Below are 26,416 nucleotides of genomic sequence, written 5' to 3' on the forward strand. Positions count from 1 at the left end.
GACGAAATTGATACTCTCCAGGTGATCATCGCAACATACCTGGGTCTGGTCCTTCTGTGCCCTCTCCAAGAACGTATTCTGATAAAATCCTGTAAAAGGTCGACCCTTGTTCCATATTTCCTTCGTACAAACGAGTAATTACGAGCGCCAACTGTAAATCTTTTAATTTTGCGATGCAGACCTAGGAGGGTAACAGAATAGACTTATATACATAATAATAATATTAAAACCAACTTCTGAAACTTCTATAAAATATCCTTTAGGGTTCTTTTGGGCCTGAACCTGTTCCTCCAAATTTCTTTTTCTGAATTTAGGCCGTGTTAACACGTTTGGGTACGTGTTGAAGGCAGAACACGATTAAAAGACGCTACGTAAGGCCACAAACGTTTTTCAAAGTGTAGATTGAAACTCTCGGCTGCTTCATTTTTAATACTACAATAGAAGGCAGCAATGCTGTTGGATACGAAGCAAAAAGTGGTATTTGGCATTTGATACCGGAACAGGAATGAACACATCAAGACTGCATACCTGCACGGCATCCCAGAGCGCTTCTGCAAGCAGAAAGAATGCCACAGCATGCTCGAATCGCTGCATGCCCAGCAAAGCATAGGCATTCTTCAAGGCAGCTTTCCTCCACCGATCTTCTTTGAAATCGTGGCCAAAAAACGTCGACATTTTCGTATCTCGTAAAGATCTGAAAGATGAATCGAATTCTCAAGATGCGAGGAACAGCTTTTTCAACATGGATGAAAAAATTAATAATGAGAAACCAATTAAAACAAGAATTTCTGAACAAACACATGTTTTATTTACATAACCAGTAACATCCATAACATTTTAGTAGGTACACATTTTCAAAAAAAACTGCAAAAAATTTGATTACATAAACAAATTTGCTTTTAATCATTTCTTTTATGAATTCAAAGCCCAGTTTTCTATCTTTGTCTTCTGAAGGTAAACACTAATGAAGCAATTTAAAAAGAGATCGAAATTTTTAAATTTTTATAAAGCTAAATTTAAGGGAAATAAAGATAAATAGCAATTTTGTTGCTATGATGCTTTTTAAAAAGTACAAAACATGAATGAATGGAAAATCTCTTTAAAAGAATTATCTTAAATTGTCACTCGTTGATGTTTCCGAATCCTCTCTATCGGTCCATATTAAAGTTTAATATCCTGGTGTCTAATAGCTTCTTTTTTAATCTTTTAATGTATTAAAATAGCAATACCCCCTGCTATTACCTGTATAATGCACAGAGCAACGTCTTCTTCTTTGATGCTAGATAGAAAACTGCACAATCCAGGGGGTCTTGGTTTATCTGAAAGTGCGCCTTTGCAAGCTGTCGAAATAAAAAAAATTCACTTACCTTTCAAAGTCAATGGAGCCTAACATTGTTAAGTGAAATTTGACTGCTGCTCTTTTCTTACTCACTCAAATAAAAGTACGAGATTATAATTTTTTAAAGGCCAGAGTTGAGAAAACAGAAGGCTATGATAGAAGACAAATTCATATATCTATGAAACAAAATGCACTGTTATAAAAACAGGCAGAAAAAAATTGGATAGGGATGGTCAGAAAGTTTGGGAAGCTGAATCTCATTCGAAATTTCCTCCATGTATGGAAATTCCTTCTTTTTGGACAACCAGTGCTATATTTTTAAGATCTCCTTAGCAGATAACATAAACAAACCTTTTCAGTGAGCCGTTTCAGAGTATCACTGCTCTTCACCCACCAGCCAACGCCGTGCGCCTTCAGCTCCTTCCAGCTGGGCTCACCACGCAACATCCCAGGAACCATTGCGAGAAGCTCCTCCTGGCAGTCAGAGTGAAATGCCCAGGCAATCTTCGCCGATGGCAATCCCTAGCGTGAACGGAGGCAAATCCAATCAGAACTTTTTTATAATTAGAAATGAGTTTGAAACCCCAGAAGGTATTCAACGTTTCCTACTTTTTAAAATGCTTGAAAAAAGATTTAAAAGTTTTGTTTCCAAATCTTTTCATGGAAAAAGTTCATCAGAAAAGGCCCTCAAAGCTCCTGATTTTCAAAGATGTTTCATGGGCCTACTCGAAACGCTCCCACAATTCATAGAAGCTTCCTGTAGGAGCCATAACGAATAACTTTTCTCCAATCTACTCATATAATGTTTTCAAACTAAATGAATTTACGAATAACCAGATAATCAGAACAGAGGAAGAATAACTTGAAATTGTTACCTTGCCTTCAAGACTGGCCCTGTGACCAAGAGGTAACGATCTAAGCAGAGTCGTGTGCTGGCGCATGGCTAGTAAAAACTTTAATCCACAGTCATCAACAACATCTCCTCCGCTGCCCGCAGTTGCACCGATCGCTCCTGTCGTTGCGTAGCCTCCTCCGCCAACCCAATGCGACAACTTTTCATCTAAAATAATAAATCGATTCATTACAATCAGTTGTCTTGTACGATATCCATATGGGGCACATTATGGTAATATCTTTGTTTCTTTGGCTTTGTTTCTGGTGGCTAAATTACTACTATCCTAATACATGTGACATCTTTAGGGTTAAAATAATATATATAATTTTTCAAATCCTTGTTTCTTGTGACTGAGGTTCCTTTGATGAAAGTTGTTGTTTTCAGTTCCGTTTTAGCCTTATGTTTTAGTTCCTATTTGAAATTTTGAATGGGTTCTAAAGAAAAACTAAGATGGGTACGAGGCCCCTACCTTTGGACTCCAACAAAGTCCAATTCAACGCTTTACACCATGTCAAACACAATATCAGGATACAAAAATTAGATTTTCTCTTGTTAACTAGGGTGAGCTGGGTAATTGAGACTTCAGTTTAGGATCTATAAAAGATGAGGTGAATTTGAGCGAAGTCATCAAAATAGGGGTTTAAAAATGATTTGGTGGGGGCCCTTAATTATCGAACTAAGGTTCTCTAAACTGCGTTACGCCACTGAAACATGGAGAATATCTGTATAAGGCAAGTTCCGAACCTGTACGTGTTTCCCTTCTGGCAAAATTGAGTCCTCTCTCCTGTAGATCCCCACTCTCTAAATCCATGTTTGTTGTTGCAACTGTGTCAGCCAAAGCAAGCAGGTACAGCTGATTGATGCTATTCAGTCCAGGGAGTTGCCTTCGTGTCAACACATGTGCCAAAAGCTGGGCTTGGGCTAGGCCAAAATAAACAGCGCTTTTAGACATGCCCGTTCCCTTAGAATGGCTTGCCATATTCGTGTCCATTTGCAAGCCTCCGAAAGAGGTTGGCTTCGCATCGAACAGAGAGCTGTAGTCAGTTTCCACTGGGGCTGCTGGTTCATCTGACAATGTACCTAGAAAAACAGATGACCTACGAGGTTAAAAAGGTATAGGGTGATTCTACAGTTGGGGATAAAGCTGGGATCATGGAAACCAAAGTTTGAATGAAACGAAAGGCAGTTGAAACTATAAGCAATTGATGCCAAAAGAAATGGTACGCTTCTGCATCTGTGAATAGGCAATACAAATTTGAAAGCAAGGCAACCTTCTTCATTCTGCTGCAAAGCTCCACTTTCGTCTTTATCTGCTGCAATCAACGCCTGAAGTGGTAGCGGTGGGATAACATTCATCTCTGGTGTGTCTTCAATTGTCTCAGCAACATCTGTGTTAGAATCCATTGGACTTGAAGAGAGACAACTTTGAGTCCTCGATAACGTTCTCGACCTCGTTCTGATCATGTCGCCCGCCTCCGCAGCTTCATCGGCCGCCTCACGCCCCGCAACGCATCTGACCTGAAACGAAAGTGTTTCAATACCAGTACGAATATTTTGTTGCTTTTTGAGGAGGAAGAAGAAATTATTGGGCTGTTCTATACAGGTCAAAAATTGATAGCATAGTGTAAGATACCATTTTTGCAGAAGGTTGAATTCTTTTTCAATAAATATATTTATACCTGATGGAGTTTGAACATTCTTTAACAAGCCAACGGATAATCAGTTATGTTTACTTACCAAATGGGAAAGAATGGCACGAACTCTTCGCATTTTACCCATGTTCATCAGAGCGATGAGGTTTTTTGGGTGGTATTGCGGAAGAACGGCTGTTGCGCTAGCAGCTCTGTACAAAATATTGTCACTAAACAACATGTTTCTCTCACCCTATGGAGAAAGCATAAGAATTGTCACCTAGTTGTTGTGTTATTACAGCCATAATTGTGTTATTAAGTGATAAGGCGACCATGCTAAAATCATAGATTATTATGACACTATATAACAGTTTATGATATTAACCCGATACAATATCATAGATTTAATAAATTACTGAAATATGATCAGGCTACAGCAAGTTGATAGGAAGAATCTAGTGGTCTTGCTCGTCGAAATTTGGGTAGATTGGACGTTTTTGAAATTTATAACTATTTTATGACCTTCTTTCTATATCAAATTTTTTTAGATCATAAACAATCGGAACAGATATATTTCTACGTTGCCTTCGTTTGTTTTTATCAAGACCCTTACCATCAAAACTCAAACTCAATAATATTTTCAGTAAGTCTTAAGATGGTGAAACCATATAGATGGTGCAACCTCAGATGGTGAAAATCATCAAATTGAGAGGTCCAATTTGAGAATTTACGGTAGCAGTGGGGATTTATTCGAAGGGGGGGGGGGGGCTTATTGACAATTTGTAGTTCTAGGGTGGGGGCTTATTCGAGGGGGGCTTTTCGAGGGGGGCCAATTCGAGGATTTATGGTAATAAATAAACACACCACCCACATTAAAATAGAAGGCTTTAAAGTTATAAAATTCAATTTGTAATCCGTTGAATGAACCAGTAAGTTCACAAGACTTACCTCATCCATCTCTTCGACCCTGTCTGATTTTGTGTCTTTTTCCAAATTGACAGCTTCCCACTGCGAATACACCCTAAGCTCATTCTTCACTCCAACCAATAGCATCCCTTCGCGCGTCCACGTGATAGTGTTGATGACCTTGTCGTTAAGGTCAATAACATTGAGAAGGCTCCATCTAACGACAGATACCGATGACGACGTTGAAGAGACAATCTGTGGATGTATTGAAGTTCTCAATTGACGTAGAATGTAGATAGAATTCCCTAATGCAGCGCTGAGTATGAATGCACCGTTCTCTAGGGACATCCACGTCAAACCAATTGGGAGAGTATCAAGGTACGCCGAATCACTTGAGACATTAACGGGCAGTTTATAAGGAAGTTCAACTGTATCTTCGATTTTCCATGAATCGCCGCCCGTACTTTCACTTTCCAGTATAGACACAGACACTTTTGGCTCCTTGGTATCCAGGCTGACTGACAACCAAGCCAACCTTAGTGAATGGGCGTGGGCTGTTGCAAGCACCTTGAATTTCTTCTCGCTCAACGAGCCGAGGTTGTACTCGCTAGAAACAAACTCGAACGTGTGCTTCAGGGTGGAATCATCATAATCATCATGTTTTTTCATCGCATAAAATCTCAAGAAACAGTCTGATGTTGTTACGCTGATCCAAAATGCGGACGGGCATGTTGAATTCTGGCATGACGAGCTTGGAATATCAGTAGCTGCCGAAAATATCAATGGTTTAACATCTTCAGGCAGTGGCAATTTCTGCACACAAATCTGCTTCGTTTCCAGGCATTTTGTAGTAAAAATACCATGCTGATGTTTCGAGGTCAACAAAGGACTAAGGGAGAACTGGGACGAGTTGCTTTCAGGTGATAATGGAGTCACAGGGGAGAAGTTACCTTCTGTCACGGGGTTAACTGCCCATGCTCGTATCACGTGATACCCTTGGGAATCGACAGTAACAGCCACTATATAGAACGGTCCCCATTTTGATTGATGCAGTCGCTTTTCTTTGAAATCCGCATTCTCGTGGACTGTTTCCTCACTTGAAACATCCTTTGCATTTTTAGGCCTGGTTTTGTCTGCGAAAACATGGAGAAACTTTACATTTGAAATACCCTCTGAGTCTGCTACGTTACCAATCGGCATGACACACGTGGATTTCGATCCGCTTTGCTCGCTTTCAATCAGTCCTGACAGCTTCTCACGATTAAGATTGTTTGCTGTTGCCTTTTTCGATGTCAATGCCGTGAGCAGAGCTTTTGAATCAAGAACAACCTGATGCAGGTGAAGTCCTTGGTCTGATGACGTCACAAAACACGCGCATGGCGTGCAGGGTAGAAAGTCGGTTCCGTCGGGGCCTGGTAAACAAACAAGAGAGTGCTCAAACAAATGCGGAAACCAAGCAACGTGCTTGAAGTTTGACATGTCATTTGATGAGATCCTGGCCGTTTCGGTGACACCTCCAAGTTGCGACAGCGGCCCAACTAGATCAGACCTCCAGAGCATCAGCTCACTGGCGCATTCCTCAGCACAACTCTTCGTTGATCTTTGATGTTTATCCCTATTTCCACGATCCTGCGATGTACTAATGACTAGTGGCAATATTGGGTGTGTAGCAAGCAAGGAAGTTACGAAACGTGGGCCGCAATTACGACGCAAATGCGTTACGCTGGCGATACCAATGAAGTTCGTTACGTCTGAAAACGTTAGCTGCCAAAGATTAAGTGTTCCATCCGAATGCGCGGAGACCAAAAAGCTAAACATGTGAGTTAAAGCAAGATCAGCCGCTAGAGTTTTCTGAGAGCCTGTCCCAGATGTAGGAATCTTCCCGAGCTGCAAACTTTGGTTGATCTTCGCACCTGAACTGATAAGTTTCGATAAATTTTTGTTGTAAAATGTGCCGGTCCAGTTAAGGCTGCTGGCATCAGCTTCAGTAAATGCGGCAGGGATTCGGCTGGCGAAACTAACTTGCGGTTGTCGATAAAAGGCGCTCGTAAAGTCGTCGAGGTAGTCAATTAACCAGATGAGCAATGAGCCATCGACAGGGTGAATGCAGAACAGGGTATCGCCAGTGGTGCACCATTCACGGAGTAACTGGTTCACCTGTCACAAAGCATTATATATGTCACAATATGACCAGCTATATGAAACTTAACTCTATTGAACTACGATATACAGGTACGCAGAATATATCATGGGTTGGGGGAGGGGGTGTTAAATGCATTTTGTGGGAGGGGGCTTAGATTTTTGGAGGGGAGGGGGGGCTAAACATGCAAAAGGCGAAAAGCAAGACTGGTATTGTGCTGAGTACAGTCTCTGAAAGATATTGGGTGAGGCTGAGGCCCCCAGCCCTTCCGCTTCACTGTCCCTTATGATATACATATACAAATATATAAAGTAAACTTCAATTAATTAAACTGCCAAAACAGTAGCCTTTCGTCTGGCAGTAACTTTCGGAATTGACATCTCATAGATTAAATTTAAATTTAAGCATGCGTATAAAAAAAGAGGAATGGCACATTACGATGACTTCCCAGGTATCTGATCTAAGGATAAAAGACGGTGTATGTGATCTAAGAATAAAGACAAATTGATTACTGCAATGAATTGCCTGTTACCTGTGCGCCAATGGTAATTGGTATGCCTTTCTTCTTTGTTTGATTCTGATCATCAAGGGATTTCTCGTTTGATGAATTGGATATGGAGCTTGTAGACTGACTGTACGAGATTGTGGAAGCTGTTGAGGGAGACCTGGAATCTTGGTTCATTCGGGGCGTCGTCTCAAATCCACTATCGTTATCATCTTCTGCAGATTCAAAACGAGGCATTTCAATAAATTTAAAACCAGCTAAATAAAATAACATTTACTTTCCGGATTTCCAGACTAAATGCATTATAGAGCTTTGATAGACAAATAAAAAATACCAAACTTTTTTATATCTTTAAATCGAAAATATTTATTCTCAAAGTATGCTCTAGCGGTTTGTTGACTCCAATCTTAGCAAAAACCAACTGCCCATATGTGCTAATCAAAATGAAGTAGTTCTAGCTGAAACATTTTTCCAGCCTTCTTTAGTGACATGTACATAAGTAAAAAGGAAAAACTGTGTTGTTAAGACCAACGTTTGGCTTGCTGCGGGTTTTGATTTAGAAAAGTCATCGGGTTTGGGAAAATTACCTAACGTTCACCAGATAGGCCTTAAAGTAGACTAAACACATATATATTCCTTCTAAAACATGCATCGACTTTTTTGGCAACATTTAAAATGACTGATTATAATCTGCAATATAATATGCGATAGATAATAAAAGCTAAATATTGTAAATTTTTAGTTGTATTTGAATAATAAATAATGAATTTAAATAAAATAAATAAAAATAATAAATAATAAATAAAAACATAAAATTCATGCTTAGTATAACCAATGGCACAAAATATTGGTCTCAGTTTGGCAAAGAAATCAAGAATTATGAACGTTTTTCTTTCAAAATGGCACATCCCTACAAAATTGCCCCCAAAGACATTCCCAATACTGCACCATATAACATGTAGCTTCTATCTTTCTTGAGAGGCGACACAAAGCCAAAAAATTATAAAAAAATTCTGCGTTTCCAATGAACAATTTCCGTTAGTTTTTATTGTCCTTGAACAATGTTTCGTCCAAAGATTCCATCTTTTCTTCAACACTTTACGAAGGATAACACCTGTTTTATGATTGAATAGATGAAGACTAGGTTAAATTATAAGGCCATGTTACCATCCGATCTAGTCATGTCGTCCTTATCCTCAATGATCGTGTCTTCGTTCGCCTCCATTTCCCCATCATACTCCATGTCATTTAACACAGCGTAATCTTCATCATTTAGCGAGTCCTCGTCTTCATTTTGCTTATCAGTCAAGTATCCATTCGTCAGTAATTCATACGATGTCGTGAATTGTATCTCTTTGTTGTTCAGCCACTGGAGCTGGAAGCTTTTGCCGAATACAGAACCAGTAGGGATCGTTGATAACAATGCGATGTCAGCAGTTGGGTTTATAACCGAGGCCAAATGAAAATGGTACATTGAGATGATGTGATGTCTGCAAAAACAAATTGTTTACTTGCATGTGTAGGCTGGGCAACTGAAAGGAGGGGGCAGAGGGGACAAATTGGCCCAGGGTAACGAGGTCTAGGAGGCCATATAAAGTAATAAACCCCATTTTAAGATTTGTATTAATCAATTGTAACAAGAATAGTAAAAATTATCAAAGAATTATACGAAGATTACTGCAAGAAAAATTCTTAAATATATTTTAAGATATCCGCAGAAATTTTCTGCCCCCTTTGCTCGCAGGTGCCTTTTCTTTCAGTATTACCCCAGTGCCTCCAAAACCTCCCGACGGTCCTGTGTGTAGGGTTTTATTTGCAAAGTGAGTCGATTTTCAGAAATACGGTTGAGCAATGTTACCAAAGTTGTATATGAAATTACCAGATTTGAAATCAGAAGGGAACTGAGCAATGAACGTTAATCAAATTCCATCTGCAAAAGACGGCATTTTGGTTCACCAGTGGTATACTAGAGTAAGGAGGGCTGCTGTGAAATTAGCGTGTTGTTCCATTAACCAGTCGAAAAATTGATACCATAGGGGGTTTTAGAAAATGCATGCAGGTTCATTGGAAACCTCCTTGACAATGATTTGGTCAGTGGCACCTACACAAAGTTTGAGGCTGACATTGTATCACAAGAAAAAACTTAACGTTCAACCATCTGCTTTCCTTTATCTCACTTCCCATATTATTTGTGCACACAAATATACCACTGAAGCGACCAATGCCCTTAACATTACGAAAAACATACGTACTTACCTAAAGACAGTGGCGCTCAATTTCGCATCGCCACTGCTATCGACCATGTCCGCCAAAGACGCCGAGCTATCGCGTGGCGATAATTCTTTTGGCGGTTCTAAATCCCCGACCAAATCCGGCTGGGAACGTGGCTTGTTTTGGTCCGTTGTTGATGTCGCTGTGATGGCGTGAGTTGGTCGTTGTTTGACCGTCTCTGCCCAGATCCGACATACGTTGTCCGCACATGACGTCAAGAGAACATTCAAAACACAGGTTCTGGAGAAACATAAAAACATCATATCAAAATAAAATGAATCTGAGAGATACGAATATCTTTAAGAAGAACTGGACGCTACTTTACAGGGTTTTAGGGCCTAATATACAGTATATATGATAAGGACGGATTCCATTAGATTTTACAGAACCTAAACCGTTCCCTAACTGAGCTATTGTAGAGAATTATATAAACATGAGCTATTACTTGTCTAGAATTCGGCACTCCTTCTTTTTCAAGAAATGTAGCAATGAGAGGAATTTCATTTGACTTGATATAGGAGACTAAAACGCAAGAAATTATCGCACTGCGTCCCTTATAAAAGGGGCCTAGGCTGTGGTGTCTCTGAATATATTTATACTCTGACGATATTAGAAAGAGTAAGTCTTAAAATAAAGTTACAGTGGCATTCGCTTGCTCTTCTGCCTCCATGAGAATCCAGTGACCGCCTTTGGGTGCAGTATGTAGATAAAGTTATATGTTTCACTGTGACTATGAGCACGTTTTTGTTGTTGCTGCTGCTTTTGTTTATCAACCTGCTTGCCACTCTTCTTTCCATCTCTATGGTGATGGCTGACTAAAAAGATGAAATTTCGAGTCAAACATCTCAATTAGAGGATACTAAGTTGTCATACACGCCAAGGAGCTAACTGATGAGAATGAGCCAGCAATCGCTGACTAGAGGTATGGGCTTCACTTGGGTGATTAACTCAAATGCCTTTTGTTAACGAAATATTCTGCCAACCAGAAATGTTAATTTGAAGTGGTAGGGGTAACTACTTGGGATAAAACAAAAAGGGAAGCGGACAAGATGGGTATTGATCAACGATTTTATTAATCAAAGATTTGCATTGTAATAAAATTGGCCATAATCAATCGGCGATATGGACAAAAACAAAAGATTACAAAAATGCACTTGCTTTATCACGATGGATAAAAACTGGACAAAAAGTGCAGTATTACAAAAAGCAGTTTAGAAGAACAAGAGTCTGAGTTTCGAGCGAAGGAACATATATGGACAAAAACAAAAGATTACAAAAATGCACTTGCTTTATCACGATGGATAAAAACTGGACAAAAAGTGCAGTATTACAAAAAGAAGTTTAGAAAAAGAAGAGTATGAGTTTCGAGCGAAGGAACATATATGGACAAAAACAAAATATTACAAAAATACACTTGCTTTATCACGATGGATAAAAACTGGATAAAAAGTGCAGTATTACAAAAAGAAGTTTAGAAGGAGGGGAGTCAGAGTTACGAGCGAAGGAACATAAATGGACAAAAATAAAATATTACAAAAATGCACTTGCTTTATCACGATGGATAAAAACTGGACAAAAAGTGCAGTATTACAAAAAGAAGTTTAGAAAAAGAAGAGTATGAGTTTCAAGCGAAGGAACATATATGGACAAAAACAAAATATTACAAAAATACACTTGCTTTATCACGATGGATGAAAACTGGACAAAAAGTGCAGTATTACAAAAAGCAGTTTAGAAGAACAAGAGTCTGAGTTACGAGCGAAGGAACATATATGGACAAAAATAAAATATTACAAAAATGCATTTGCTTCATCACGGTGGATAAAAACTGGACAAAAAGTGCAGTATTACAAAAAACAGTTTAGAAGAACAAGAGTCTGAGTTACGAGCGAAGGAACATATATGGACAAGCATAGATTTCAATAAACCATTGTGTTCTAAGCAAGGAAATTCAATGGACAAAACTTGATCATGGAAAGCGGAATGAAGAAAGAACCATAAAGGTCGTTTGTATACATAATATTAAGACCAACTGAATCAAAACGAAATATGATAAAGATAAATAAAAAACACAATATTTACTAATTAATATGAAGTTGGGATTTTTGTTTGTTCTGTGAGTGGAAAGTTAAGACTATTTTGTTATTTTACAGATAAGAGCGATTTTAAATACACGTCAGAGTTTTAACAAGCACGGCAACGACAAAGAATTCATCCAGAGCCAGAAATGAAAACATATGGTTTCAAAATCAGAGGAAACTCATCGTTCATGTGGAGAATGTTCCATGAAAAGAGTAGTAAACATGGTTTAAGATCAAAGAGCTTGCTAATGTGGCCTCGAACTATAAGATATGAAAATAATATATAGTCTTTCGTGGCAACCTCTACTGGAATTAAACGCATAGATTGTTGGAGTAAAATCAATTCTAACTGTTCATATACACTTGTTTTAGTTTACGTTTAAAAAGTGGAAAGGGGTCCAACTGGCGTAGGCTGCTCGGAAGGTCATTGGGACTTTGAAACCAAAAAGCCTTTTTTCCTGTTTCTGTTCCAACTCTCGGGATTTGTGCTGCATATTTGTTATTTCGAGTGTTGATTATGATTGTTAAGGGTTTAATTAATGTGTTCATAACTTCTAAAGACTCTCTTTAGGCATCTAAAGACCAGGTGACAAGCCTTGTATTCCTTGCAGCTGTTGCTCGACATAAGTTTGCAATCTTTCCATGTATAATCTTCTTTTTATCCTTTTCTAACAATTCCTTACTATTTTATTTATTTTCAAGCATTGATTGTAAATAGTTGGTCTGAACTAGCTTTATTTACACAAACTATGTAAAAATCAACTTCGAAGAATTTCATAATAATAATAATACTAAGAATAAAAGAGCTTATGGTCTGACACTAAAACAAAACAAGAATTTATGGAAATTTTCCCTAGCTATAAATTACGAGTTTTTCTCTTACAAAAGAAATTTATTCATTTTGCTTCTAAAACTTTTCTAGTTAAAATTATCTGTATTAAAATATAAAATGGCAGAAGATATTGTATTCAAATAAAATTGTTTTCAAGTACAACATGTCTTTGGACAACTTAAGCTTTAAAGAATTATATACGTAAGATAAAAAAAGCGGCAACTCAAAAGGGCATGTGTTAAAAAATAATATTTTTGTTTTGGTAAAGGTAAGCGTTGAAATAACCATAAAATAAAAATTGATTAAAATGATCATGAGATAACACATCTTGAATCTCCACGTTTCTGTCCAAAAGTATTTAGCTATCTTAAAGTGCTTAAGAGTATAGAGAAAACTCTTGGGATGATTTGTGGAAGAGCTTTAGGCAACGTTTTGGTGGGCGAAAATTTTAGGGATAGAAGATTGGGGGTAAGACATAAAACGAGTGTAGATATGGTCGACCCAGGAGCATGTCACCCTAAAAAGAAGCCAAAACTATCATATACATTTTAGCAAACCCATAAAAAAGCCTTTCCTGAATAAGGGTTTTGAAATCTTGATTTCCTGTTGGTTACAACAAGCAAAAACAAGTACTTGTAACTGTTAAGTTAAAAAACCAAACCTGTCTTTCTCAATACGATATTGACAACAAATAAACTATGCTTAATATATAATTTCTAATGAACAAAAAATGAGCAACACAAGATGGGACTGGAATTACCTTTGGAGGCTTGGAACCAAATTTTGACCATCCGATCACCCTTAAAAATTGAGATAGATTAATAAATAAAGGTCTTATGGATGTGTTTTGTGCCGAAATATTGGGTCCCATTGCTCAAAAGGATTGAAATAGTTTAAATTCATTGGAATGACAAATACTAGGCCAAGAATGAATCCAAAATCCGAAAACAAGTTTAGTACACGAGCGACATGAGAAAAACACCGCATTACAGAAGAACCAAAATATAGGGCCCTTGTAATATTTTTTTGTAAGATGAAATAAAAAGAGAAGTCCAATTACTAAAGCACATATTGGTATATTCAGATCACAGTAATCCTCAATTTTGAAAAAACTAAGATTAAGAAATTTTGGTATCAAAAAGAGGCTGTTCAATGAAGGCCTCGGTCCAGTATTGTTGCCAAGTATTAGAATAGTTTTCAGGCACAACCTCCACTAAAAGAAATTTGAGCAACATGATGGCACCTTTTGCTATAAAAGTAGTAATCAAAGAAAATATATATTTATCTAATTTATACTGACTATTCCGGCAGAAGCAAAATAATGGCCATCAGGTGAGAATTCTAGATGTCGGACTGGTGTTGCCATCCTGTGAAAGGAAAAATATTGATAGCAAGGAATGCGCCGTATAAAAACTTTTGGGGAAGGTATCGGGATACAGATTAAATAGTAAAAAATGTTGTATATTATAAACAAGATACATTATGTAGTAAAAACGTTATATAACGATTAATTTCCTCCTTTCCAAGATTTTATTCTCCTTTTAAAGCTGGAGAGGGTATCTGATTGTTTCGTGTCATTGGAAAGTGCCTGCCACAATCTACTCCTTGGAAACGATATCGTCTCTAAGCCATACCACGTAGTGCACGCTTGTGGCAGTAGTAGATTGTGGCAGTAGTAGATTGTGGCAGTAGTAGATTGTGGCAGTAGTAGATTGTGGCAGTAGTAGATTGTGGCAGTAGTAGATTGTGGCAGTAGTAGATTGTGGCAGTAGTAGATTGTGGCAGTAGTAGATTGTGGCAGTAGTAGATTGTGGCAGTAGTAGATTGTGGCAGTAGTAGATTGTGGCAGTAGTAGATTGTGGCAGCTTCTTAATCCATGAGTACTGTGTTTTTCAATAAAGATATCCTTCATGAAAGTAGGATTGAGCTCCCATTTTGTTTTATAAATTTCAATCATCACCAGTTGTAAATTCCTGATGTGGGTTGGGACCGCATTGTCTTCGAGTAGCATTGTGTTAAAATCCGATTTCATATCTTTGTCCGCAATGCCCTTTCGTGAATACGATTAACTTTAAGTGTTCTATCACGGAACATCCAAACAAGAGGACAGTAGTTGAACTGGGACAAGATAAATGCCTTCATTATTCTCTTTAGTTGTTCAGTATCAAGAAAGTGAGAGATTCTCGAGAGAGCATGTAGCTTTTGCCCAGCCTTTTTGCAAATGGACCTTAATTGCTTTTTAAAGCATAATGTTTTGTCCAGAATCACTCCAAGCAGCTTTTCTTCCGTGCTCTCTTTTATCCTGACACTTGCGATATTTAAAGAAATACCATTACTTTTATTCCCAAAGACCATTAGATGGCATTTGTCCTCATTCAACTTCATACAGTTGTTCGGAAACCATTCTGCAATTTTAAGGGCACCACTTTTTAATGTTTAAATGATACTACCAATACTGTTGTCACAAGCATAGATAGTTGTATCATCTGCATAGTTGCATATTTGAGCATCATTCGCAAACATGAAGAGATCATTGAGGTTTATGTTAAACAGAAGTGGAATGGAATCTTGGAAAGGAGAGGAATGCAATTCCAGACAAGCTGCCGCAATCAACTACTGCCACAAGCGCGCACTCATGTTTTGGCTTAGAGACGATATCGTTCTAGGGGGTAGATTGTGGCAGGCACTTCCCAATGACATAAAACAATCAGATACCCTCTCCAGCTTTAAAAGGAGAATAAAATCTTGGAAAGGAGAGGAATGCAACTGTAGACTGTGTAGACCTTTTGTAGCTCAGGTTGGGTTCTTGAAAGGATAAATGTATTGTATTGTAAATGCCAAAAAATGCTGTAAAAAAAATTTTAAAATATGTATATATGTATTCATGCTTAATTGTTTCTTATATAAGATATATATGTTTATTTCTTTATTTTTAAACAATTCTACTTTGTAGTAGGCTTGAATTAGCTTTTATTCTGTAGCTATTTTTATACGCCTACTTCAAATAAATATATAATAAAAATAATAATAATAGTTAATAACATTTCCGGCTATAAACGGAAAAATTTAAATTTTTGTAGACTAAAAAAATTTTCTGTTTTACTTGGATTCTTAAATGAATGGACGGGAAAAGGGCCGCTTAAAAGGAACATTCTCCGTCTCAGTTAAATTTCTATCTGAAGATGGCAATTAATTTCTGTTGAATTTTCTCCTCCATTCTCACCGGCGTTTTGCGCTATAATGAGCGTTGGAAAAGGCAGTGCAATTTTGCTTTTTCGGGCAATTTTGATCTAGATAGAATATCCCTAACTGGTTACACACAACCGCAACAAAATTAAACTGCGAGAAAATCAAGGAGTAATACAAGTCCCAGCCCACAGTTACTAAATAAAGTTTGTTGTAACTCCGCCATATAACTTCTCTAAATTCTAGGAAAAGTTCATAGCAAAAACTAGAGAAAAAAATAAGAAAAGAACCCCATTCAAATTCTAGATAGAATTTTGAAATTTTCTGAATCCTACGAAGTGTAGAGAAAAAAATAGATAAAAAAGGACCCTAGCTAAAATTCTTTTATGAATGATCAAGTGTTGGATGCTATGAAATATCTAGCCAATGGCTATTCCTTAGTGACAGCTAGATTGAAAAAACTGACCTTCTGTTCCAAACATTTTCCCACATGCTGCCATTGCCATCATCAAACAAGACAGAGAAACATCGCCACATGCTGATATGACTGCTGCCAACGAGAAGGCGTTTCCCTGGGGATTGAAAGATTAATAATTACACAGAAGGCACTTCAATTTTTTTTATACCTTTATTTTCTTATATCTTGTACCAGAATGCATTGCACGCACACCGGTAAGACGGAAAAGTTCTATCACTTTGCAACAGAGCGACATTACAATGACGATGCCATTGGGAGCACAATAGCACGCCTAGTCAATGGCCATTACATTACATAAAACTGTGAGAGCAACTTGAGCAATAAGATATGTAAGATATATACGCGGTTATCACTACAAGCTGAAAGCCTTTGGTAGCGCAAAAATTGAAAATAGCACGCAAAAGCGGAAAAATGACATACTGAAGTACTTTCCATCCGACACTCGTCAGAGTATAAGGTAAGCAGAAAATTGACACCAATCGAACGCACTCTCTCTCTCTCTCTCTCTCTCTCTCTCTCTCTCTCTCTCTCTCTCTCTCTCTCTCTCTCTCTCTCTCTCTCTCTCTCTCTCTCTCTCTCTCTCTCTCTCTCTCTCTCTCTCTCTCTCTCTCTCTCTCTCTCTCTCTCTCTCTCTCTCTCTCTCTCTCTCTCTCTCTCTCTCTCTCTCTCTCTCTCTCTTTCTTTCTTTCTTTCTTTCTTTCTTTCTTTCTTTCTTTCTTTCTTTCTTTCTTTCTTTCTTTCTTTCTTTCTTTCTCTCTTTCTTTCTTTCTTTCTTTCTTTCTTTCTTTCTTTCTAAATTCAGATCGAGGAGATCGAGGTTGATGCCCTCATAAAAGAACACATTTATTGCACTCATATAAATAGTTGGGATAAAAGCAAGATTTGAATTGTTTTCTTACTCTAATCTTTTCTGCTACTTGCTACTGCGTGGCTTCAAAGTTTGCAGTTAGTTTTGCGCCGTTGCGGAACAGGGCCTCTTGATAAACAGGAGCTAAGCTATTCATTTTTTTACGAAAAATAACCAGGCGCTTATCCCTTTTCTCTCGCGTAATTTCTTGTCAAAAAGACACTACTCCAACTTAAGCAATCAGCAATCCTTCTCTTAATCATAAGATGTGCCATATTGACAGGCTAAATACTTCCCCGTCAGTGGCATAAAAAACCCTAAGGCTTATTCCCACAATTTAAACACTCCGTTTATTTTCCAGGGATCATGTCCTATCAATTTTCCAATTTATATTTCTTCAGTTTTTCCCCTAGGATCCTTTTCTATTTTCCTACTGTCATATTTCTTCTTCAGGGGCCCTCAACCTTACAGATTCGATTTCGAAAGATCGCCAGACTGTTCAATTCACCAATTCAATTTTTACGGCCTTGTTTTGAAAATTACTCTCAAACGTCATAATACGACTTTTTTAGCTCAGGTTAGGATTTACCAAGATGAATTCAGTGGAGTTAAAATTGTTTTTTGTTGTGGTAGATTTTATGACAATATACAGTGAAAAACGTGTTTTGTAATCTTTTTTGCATATTTGGGAAATACCATTTTCATTTTGTATCACTTTATATACAAACTTATACCACTTTTGGTTGATTTCGGCAATTTTGAATCTCATTGGAATTTCATAGCCGAAGGGGATTTTTAATATAAATTTATCAAGTGTTTTCCTGGCCTAAGGGTTTTCCACCGCAATGAAATTTAGGCGGGTCAGAACTTCGGAAGATCTGGATACCTAAAATGTACAATACCAACATGCGAAATATGGAGAAAAAAACAGACGTGTGTTGAACAAAATCATGAAAGCAACACATAAAACAACTAAATTTGTGAAGAACTAATCCATTAATTATTGATTAATGTTCCTTTAATCGATATAAATTTTTCATTGCAGTTGCTAGGTGACAATATTTCACGGGCATTTGGCTCAAAAATCAAGGTCACACAGGCTGACCCTAATCATTCCAAGCCTTCGCAAAAAGTCGCTAACTCGGTTACCTTCTGTTTACCATAAAGAAGATTATCTTTGCGTTTTTCAAATTTATAGATAGATCATAGCTTTCTGGTTTTCGTTTAAACGTTTAAGCATACAAAATCAGTCGTTTTAAACTTTAATCCAGCTTGGAAAAGGACTTTGCTATGTCCTGATAAACCACTTAAATTTCTTGGGAGGTCTATTTGTAAAATCTGAAATGCGAAAACAGAGCAGTGACGGAAAAGCTGGCGTGTAGATAAAAACAAAAAGAAAATGTCTAAAAATACTTTTCAGATCAGCAAGTGCCTTGTTTAACAGAAATATTAGGCCCGAGGACATTTTGATAGTGTAAGCAACTCAAATACCAGCCAGGTTTTAGAGTGCTAAAAATCGTAGCACATTGACAAATAATGAAAAACTTCAAAGAATTATTTGGTTTATAAATAGGAAATCAATCTTTTTGTGGTATAAAATTTAAAAATGTCTTTGAAAAAAGCAAACATTTTAGGATATACTTAAGCTTTTCGTCTGACACTGTTCACCTTCAGAGTATAAAACGTCAGAACATAGATCAAAACTCTACGCTAGAAAATACATATACCCAGTTGTGGATCGAAATAGGCCAATCAGAAACGCGAGCACATGAGAAAATCCCTAAGTGCTTACAAAATACAATTGATTGTTAAAAATATCTTGACAATTTCAAACCAAGGGTTATTAATAAAAGATTCTCAATCAACTAAAAGTTCATTATAGAACAAAAAAGCATTTTGTAGACTTTCCTAAACAACGAAAATATTGATTTGCTAAAACTCACCATCTTTGTCAAGACAAATCGTATAAACTTCACTTGTTGCTGAAATGGTGTGAACTTTGGTCCAATGGTATGGGAGTCGCTGGAATTTAAACAAGTCAATCATAACTCACTTCAGAGAAAAATCAAATTATTTTCCTAAAACGCCTTTATGATCTGAAATGCTTGAAGTATCACAGTTTTTTGTCATGCTAGCTTTAAAAACTTTTGCATTGAGTTTTTCTAATAGCTCTGGTACAGTGAAGAATCTACTTGATGGTGACAAAAGATTTTCATAAACCAAAATAAAGAATTTTGGAATCAATGCTAAAATTTATTCATACACCAGAATGCTTTTTGTAGCAATACAAAATACCTCTAAGGAATGCCTTACACAAAGTTTGGCATTTCCCCTTTAGTAATACTGGATTGGTATTTGTAATGGTCAACAGGAATTTACACCAATCATGTGTCCAATGGCTTCATTGTTACAACTTTGATCTTGTCAAAATTTACCTTGTTAAAATTTTATTAAAAGAATAATTTATTCATCGGCAAGTTGCATTTGAAGGTTACAGATATCTGCTAAAGAATGATGTTTATTGTCCAGACAGAAGCCATCAACTTGCTACAACTTTTACCAATGGATAGAAATTCTGGGGCCACATCATACGCCAGTTTTGTTAGAAAATGTACATTTATTTTGGGGTTTCTGTTAATCAATGTGTATATGAGAATGCAGCCAATGAGCTTTGTCAAATTTTGAACATATCTAACTGATTTTGCATATTGGGAGGTATTTTTTGCCATTCTTTCAGATTATGTGGTCAAAACTAAGAAACTCTAAAAACGATTTTTGATTTACTTTTGTTAGCAATCAATATATATATATTCTGGAGTTCTATAAACATAATTTTGTTTAGGGCCTCAGACAAAATTTTTGTGTGCAGAAGAAAGGCATTTTCCTGAAAGATTTTTAAGTTGGAAGTTGCTAGCTTGTAAATAAGATACAGATGAACTCAAGCAAACAATTGTAAATACAAAATGGTCTTATGGTTCCTATTGATAAAACCACAACAAAGCAAAAAATGAATCAATGACACCAATTCATTGCCCATTGGACACTTTCAAGCAGTCAAGCATCCAGGATGATGTAGAGGCAAAAATTACAAAAAAGCAAAATGAAGTCTTGCAGTTGTCTGCAAAACAACATCTAGAGCCACCCTCTTTAAAACACTTGACAATGTTAGCTGTCAAATTACCTTTCCAAGCATAAAACTTAAGGATCTTTTAGGGCAATGCAATTAAAGTCAATCGTTAAATGCTTAAACTGTGATTAAATCATGATTTTAGCAGCTCTGGGAGAGAGAAGAAGTCCTCAAAGAATTTAAGACTTACTTTACTGAGGTCATTGCCTTTGTTGCTGAGGGCTTCTGGCTCAAAAATGATGACTTTGCTTCCAAACGATGCAGCAATCTAAAATTTGAATATTCAAATGTTTTCAAATATCATCAAATTCAAGATGAATACAATATGAATTCAAAAAAATTGTTCAGCTTTTAAAACAAACTTATAAATTTGAATATAGAGATAAAATTAACTCGTAACAATACTTTTTCAAGGGTTGAAGTCAGTCACAAAGCATGCTGCATAGGGCACAGAAGAAGAAAAATCAGAAATTTTGGTGTGCACACTTGGTGGGTACCTTTGCTATGAAACTGAAACTTATTTTGTCCTACAATAATAAGCTTTAGATATTTTGCTATATTGTGATGAACTCTGTAAAACATATAACATTGAGTTAGTTGAGGTACAAAGGTTGATGCTTGGCTAATATCACATCCTCCGATTCTTCCAAAAGGCTGGAAATTTCTTTATTTCTCACTAGAAAACTAGCAAGTAAAAGAACCAAACTAGAAACTTGTCAAAGCAAAATAGTACCCAGACATATTTCACATGTGCAGTTACTTGCAGAGAATATGATAATAGCCAAATATATATAGCAAGACAGCAAAGTGGTTCTGGTAATGATTTTCCTAGTTCAAGTAATCCCCAGTTTAGGGAATCCTTCTTACTTAAAGAATGCATAAGTGGAACAAACCTTTCCATTGCCATCACTGCATGTCACACATCTGACAATGCAATCACTGCTCTGTGTATAGTCAGACAAAACCTGGACTCTTTGGAAATCCCCATCAAGTACAGCAACATCATAGCCAGAGCCGTAGGCCTATGGAGAGTCAAAAGACATTAGACTCACTAACAATAAAGTATCTTGACTTTCAAGACAGGGTAAGTGGGGTAAGGGGTATATCAATCAAAGGACAGTCTACAGATAAAGTGATGGAAGAAAGCAATACTTCTGTTATTTCAACTATATTCACACTACAATGCAAACCAGTTTGATAAGTCTGCTAGACAATAGCCCCCCTCCCCCCTCCCCACCACAAGATCTGACTCTGTTCACTTACAACCAAAGTGGGACATCAAAAAACTAATGCTGCATCCGCTGAGGGTTGTCAAAAACTAAAAGAGGCAATAATAAAGAGCAGCTGAAATAAATTCATGTTCTGGCATGTAAAGAAGAGAGGGAGGTAAAATCAAGTTCATTGACTGAATAATGTCAGGTTTTAAGAGTCTTGGGAAGCAGGAAGAGGGTAGAGTGTTTTGAACTGAACAACAGGCAGATTAACAAATCTAACAAATGGTTCATTGTTGGTTGCCTTACCTTAATGAATGTGGAATTCAGAACAAGCTTAAAACTCTCTTGTTCTGCACAGCAATTTCTATAGCACTGTCAATGTGGGATTGAGTACTATTTGAAACAGACCCGTTTACATAAATCTTCAGAATGGTGTAACTTTAAGTTGCCTGATGCTGGCATAAGGCATGGAGCTTTGAGCATAGGCAGCTGAGGGCTGAAGGGCTGCAAACATAGGAGACATAGGGGCTGGGGGCCAGGCTGCTCCGTTTAAGGCTGCTCCGTTTAAGGCGCGCTGTCACGCACCCACGCCTTGGCATGCTCCTATCGTTGCAGAGACGCGCATCAAATCACGTGCCTGGTTTATAAGAACCCTTTAAATCGCGCTCCATATGTTTTGGTTTTGAAAATTTTTTGTGCAAAGAGCCTTGCGGATTCGAAATTGATTGATATCTAAATAAACGGTTGCTTCTTTTAATCTCTCTTTCGCCAAGTTGAATTGTTATTGCCAAGTTAAAGCAAACACCTCTTGAATATATTTCTGGTCAATATCCAATAAACTGTCATTGTGATTCCTGATTGTTATAATTGGATTTCAACACAGTCACGCAACTTTACTCATTAATTCTTTCATACATCATACATGATATTGGATCAAAAACCAAAGAAAGAAATGGGAAGACAATGGTGGTTTCGATTTCGTGTAAACTTTGCTAAAAACACAAAAACGTTATTTTATCAAATCCTCTTTGTATTGTAAAGTAAGTGCCAAAAAAGCAATTGAATCGTACGTCAATGAAACCAATTTTGATTCTTCAACTTCTTCTGACTCTGATTCTTTGTCGGAATTTGAGCTGGACGTTGACGAACTACAACAATTATGTGTCTTTCTTTGCTTTTAGTGCTCTATTAAGTAGTTTGTTTAGAGATTTCTAGATACAAAGTATTTACATGCCAAAATATGCCGTTTTGCCTACTTTAACGTAATATTTTTTGGGTAAAATGCGCCCCTTAGCAAGGTGAGGCGCGCGTTTCAGCACGCGCTCACTAAAATACTCACAGAGAGGCCTGCTGGGGGCTGCAAAACCCATCCCCCAATCAGGCAAAATTTATCGAATTTCAGCCCAATTAGGGTAATTTTATCTCAATAAAGCAACAATATTCAGGCAGGACCAAGACTAAGCTCCCTAAATATTTACCCTCCACTACGTCTGTGGCTCTTAGTAGAATATCATCCTATTCTATGAGTGTTTTTTGGCTATAAGATTTGAAAAAAGAGGTAAAATCTGCTGTCAAACCTTGAAATTATTTTCCTGTGAATACAAAAAACATTTGAACCTAATAATGTTTTGCAATTTGTAGTATGAATATGAACTGTTTAGGAAACTACTTTTGAGAAAATTCTCATTTTTCTAAATTTTCTGGAAGATTTTCAGCCAAAAACTTACAGTGTGATTTCAGCATGGACATATATAACTAAATCAAAGGACAAAACGTATTTCTCAGTTATTGAAATTAAAATGCTATCTAAAGATCTAATTTTTGACCATGAAGATTCTAGCTCAGCAAAAGGGAATATGGGTTGTATGCCACTTTAAAAATAAAATATTTGAATAACTGTGATACAGGCCATTTTGCAGACATTTTGATCAAAAGATGTTAACTAGTTTTGGCATTTCAGAGAGTATGAAGTTCCTTGTAAACATAGCAATTAAAAATTACAACTATGGAAGACATGATTGCAGTAGCTGATCTTTTTGAATTCATTCACTCACTTATTTCATTTACTCTGATGAAGCCTGTATGCCGGGGTGAAATATTAGTATTCGCTTAACTTAATTCATTTTGGAAAAATTATCTCACAACATTGGATTCTTGTCGCTGTTCTGCTTTGTTTCTGAATTTTATCCTTGTACTTATATTATACTCATTGCAAGATTCACAGAATCCGGCGCACAGCCTATCCTGCGGCTCTTCCTTCTCACACATGTTCTTTTTAACTTATTTCGTTTAACCATACTTGCTGTAATTCTCTCTTTCTCCCTTTGATAATAATTTACTTCCACTGAAAAGCTGCAACTGTCAGATCAAAGGTGCTGTTTCAATTATTTAATAGTCAGTTTTGTATCATGTAGTGATTGTCAAGCATAAAATATCTGAAACTTTTAAGAACACTTCCTTTATTTGGCGAATTGCATTCACAACTTCATAAAAACGAATCGAATTAAGACTGTTTCAGACAAGACAATACACATTCCGAGAAACAGAAGAAATCAATAATAATTTGGTTAACCTCTTTGTAAATCCGCAAGTATTGTTATTAGTGAGTTTACTTTGTTGATTTAAATTGTCTACACTAACAAAGTCAATTAATGTTCTTTCTAAACAAGACTTCCTATATTCCAGGACGAGTGGACACGAGTGAATATTTCAGGACTAGTGAATTACGTAGGAAAAGCATAACTTGATGTTTTACAAAACTGCAAATACATACCGTAAAAGGCCTTCCTTCAACGGTTCCTGTGGCGACAGCAACATTGTTTTCGAAGACATTTGCAGCTCCTGTGAGCACTTGATGAAGTCTCATCACTTGGGACTTGTCAACCCCGGCCTATTGCAGGCGTCTAGGCCGACTCCTTCTACACCGAACAGTTCTGTAATTCAAATCACGTAAACACCATCTTTGAGTGCACGTATAGTGCTTTTTATCTGCGCTTGAGGAACCCAGCAACTAGGTTTTTGCAATTAAATTTCATCGAAAGAAGAATTTTGAACTTTAAACCACTGAGCTTTCCTTCTTGTGACCAGCCTCGCAAAGAGCAAGTACTTCATGTAAGCATCTGTGGCAGCTGTCTGGGATGCATTTTGATCGAAATAATTTTTTTAAAATCCAGTATTTTTCTTTGGGTTTTAAATAATTCATTTTTGGAAGATGAACAAAAGTAAACCAGAAATTTATACTCTTTTCCCGTTTTGTTTATTGATTTGTGAACTTTCTGACACCGGTTCAAAATTAACATTACCTTTTCATGAAAAAGTTTTCAATAGCTTTTCATACTCCATATGCTTTGGTAGAAGTTTCTTTATTACTTTATCATGGGCTCTGACAAAATTTGAAAGGGTGGGGGGCCAAGGAAAAATTTAACACCCATAACAAAAGATTTTGAAGAAAACTCTATTGTTTTGCAAAAAAGTGGGGGGGCCGAGGTCCCCCTATGCCCCCCTCGTCGGAGGCCCTGTTTATCACTGTAAGGAATGATTATTTTAAGCTTTTTAGATGTTTCTCAGGTTTGTATGTGGTAACTACCGTACCCTGTAATGTGTTAAGTCTCATGGAAACACAGACAAACTTATTTTTGCTTTGCAAAAATCCTGTGATAAAATTCCCAATTTTGATAAACATATTCACCAATTTTCGATTCTTTATCTTAAACTCTTCTTGCATTTATTCTTAATGAATTATCCCTTTTTTATAAAGCTATGAACTTAGTGAAATGATATGCCCATAAATTCCGAATAGAACTATAAACAAAGATGTGAACACTGTGTAGAACATAGAAACTTTTAAACTCAATAATCAAATGTATGCAGTAAATATGGACACCCTCTAGCCGAAGACTCAAGGAAACAGCCAGAAGTTTAAGAAACAAAGGTTTAGAACTGCCATCATGAAGAAGTTCGTCAGCCTTACTCTCTGGAAACCCACATACCTCTAATAGTTGCGTCACAAAGTACAATAGCTTATAGATGTATCGCCACATGTTTGAAATACTGATTTGCATTCAGAATCCAGGTTTCCATGGAAACTTACCAGGAGACTTCTTCGACTCTCTTTGAAATGGTTTTCTTATTTCGAATATAATAAAATCAATTTCATTTTAATCAATTTACTATTAGATTATTTTAAACTATCTTTAAAACTAAAGCAATGTTTTATGCATTTTACATGGCTAAATATTCGATAAAGTAAACTGAATGTAGCCTAAATATCTGATTGAATGATTTCAAAAAATGCAACCGCTATGAAATACTAAAAAAGGATTCACTGAGCAGGCAAGATATGGAATGCTTTGAATTGTTGACATATGCAGTTTGGTTTACTTCAAGACAAGAAGCAGCAAGAAAAAGTAGAAAAATACAAAAAGTATAGAACGAAAATGGCATACTTGAATACTTTTCGTCCAACACTTCTCAAAGTATGAGCGTTGGATAATGTTAATGACCAAAAGTAAGCAGAAATTTATATCAAGATGAGATTCGAAAGTAGTGTTAGGGAGAGAATTGTTTGCTTCGTTGACTCCGAGCCCCACCTGAATTTGTTGCATACCGCTACCGCAAGCCTAAAGCCCCCTCCGCCCACGCTTACGCGGTCCCTAGCTACCGCAAGCCATTACCCAATGTTATTACTCCGAGGAGTGGCGGAAAACATGCTATTGTAAAATGATATGTTTCCGCTTTTCCGGATCTTAGAATTTTAATATAGCAAACAGTTCCAAAGCTAGTAAGACATTAGTCGTTTTAAGGCTTGGTTTTGCTGTGGGTCTCTTTTCATTGTTCCACCCTCTTGGTCACCATCCGTGTAAGGTCGTTTGAAATGTCCGCTCTCTACAAAGAACAAAATCTGATTCTGTCTTAACTGTGAATTGAAACTCTTTCGTAAAATATAGAAGTTTCGATTCAAATAT

The 26,416-nt window shown here is 36.9% G+C and overlaps 1 protein-coding gene across 1 annotated transcript in view; it reads right to left on the reverse strand.

The window, feature by feature from the left end:
- LOC135687797 (dmX-like protein 2) overlaps positions 1-24,366 on the reverse strand; it is a 44,231-nt gene extending 19,865 nt beyond the window's left edge. Inside the window, exons 1-20 of the mRNA XM_065204465.2 lie at positions 24,226-24,366; positions 21,132-21,260; positions 20,429-20,506; positions 19,055-19,133; positions 16,253-16,358; positions 13,901-13,967; positions 13,361-13,400; positions 10,328-10,502; positions 9,673-9,927; positions 8,584-8,906; positions 7,444-7,631; positions 4,814-6,928; positions 3,972-4,118; positions 3,506-3,752; positions 2,979-3,314; positions 2,215-2,399; positions 1,691-1,861; positions 1,243-1,340; positions 529-694; positions 40-181 (exon numbers count right to left, since the gene is read on the reverse strand). Coding sequence (XP_065060537.2) covers positions 40-181; positions 529-694; positions 1,243-1,340; positions 1,691-1,861; positions 2,215-2,399; positions 2,979-3,314; positions 3,506-3,752; positions 3,972-4,118; positions 4,814-6,928; positions 7,444-7,631; positions 8,584-8,906; positions 9,673-9,927; positions 10,328-10,502; positions 13,361-13,400; positions 13,901-13,967; positions 16,253-16,358; positions 19,055-19,133; positions 20,429-20,506; positions 21,132-21,260; positions 24,226-24,318 — 5,140 coding nt within the window. The 5' untranslated portion in view covers positions 24,319-24,366. The remainder of the gene's footprint in view (positions 1-39; positions 182-528; positions 695-1,242; positions 1,341-1,690; positions 1,862-2,214; positions 2,400-2,978; positions 3,315-3,505; positions 3,753-3,971; positions 4,119-4,813; positions 6,929-7,443; positions 7,632-8,583; positions 8,907-9,672; positions 9,928-10,327; positions 10,503-13,360; positions 13,401-13,900; positions 13,968-16,252; positions 16,359-19,054; positions 19,134-20,428; positions 20,507-21,131; positions 21,261-24,225) is intronic.
- Positions 24,367-26,416: the final 2,050 nt, after the last annotated feature.

This window comes from Rhopilema esculentum, chromosome 20 (assembly GCF_057945365.1).
Source record: "Rhopilema esculentum isolate cy_ngs chromosome 20, ASM5794536v1, whole genome shotgun sequence".
Classification (NCBI taxonomy): Eukaryota; Metazoa; Cnidaria; class Scyphozoa; order Rhizostomeae; family Rhizostomatidae; genus Rhopilema; species Rhopilema esculentum.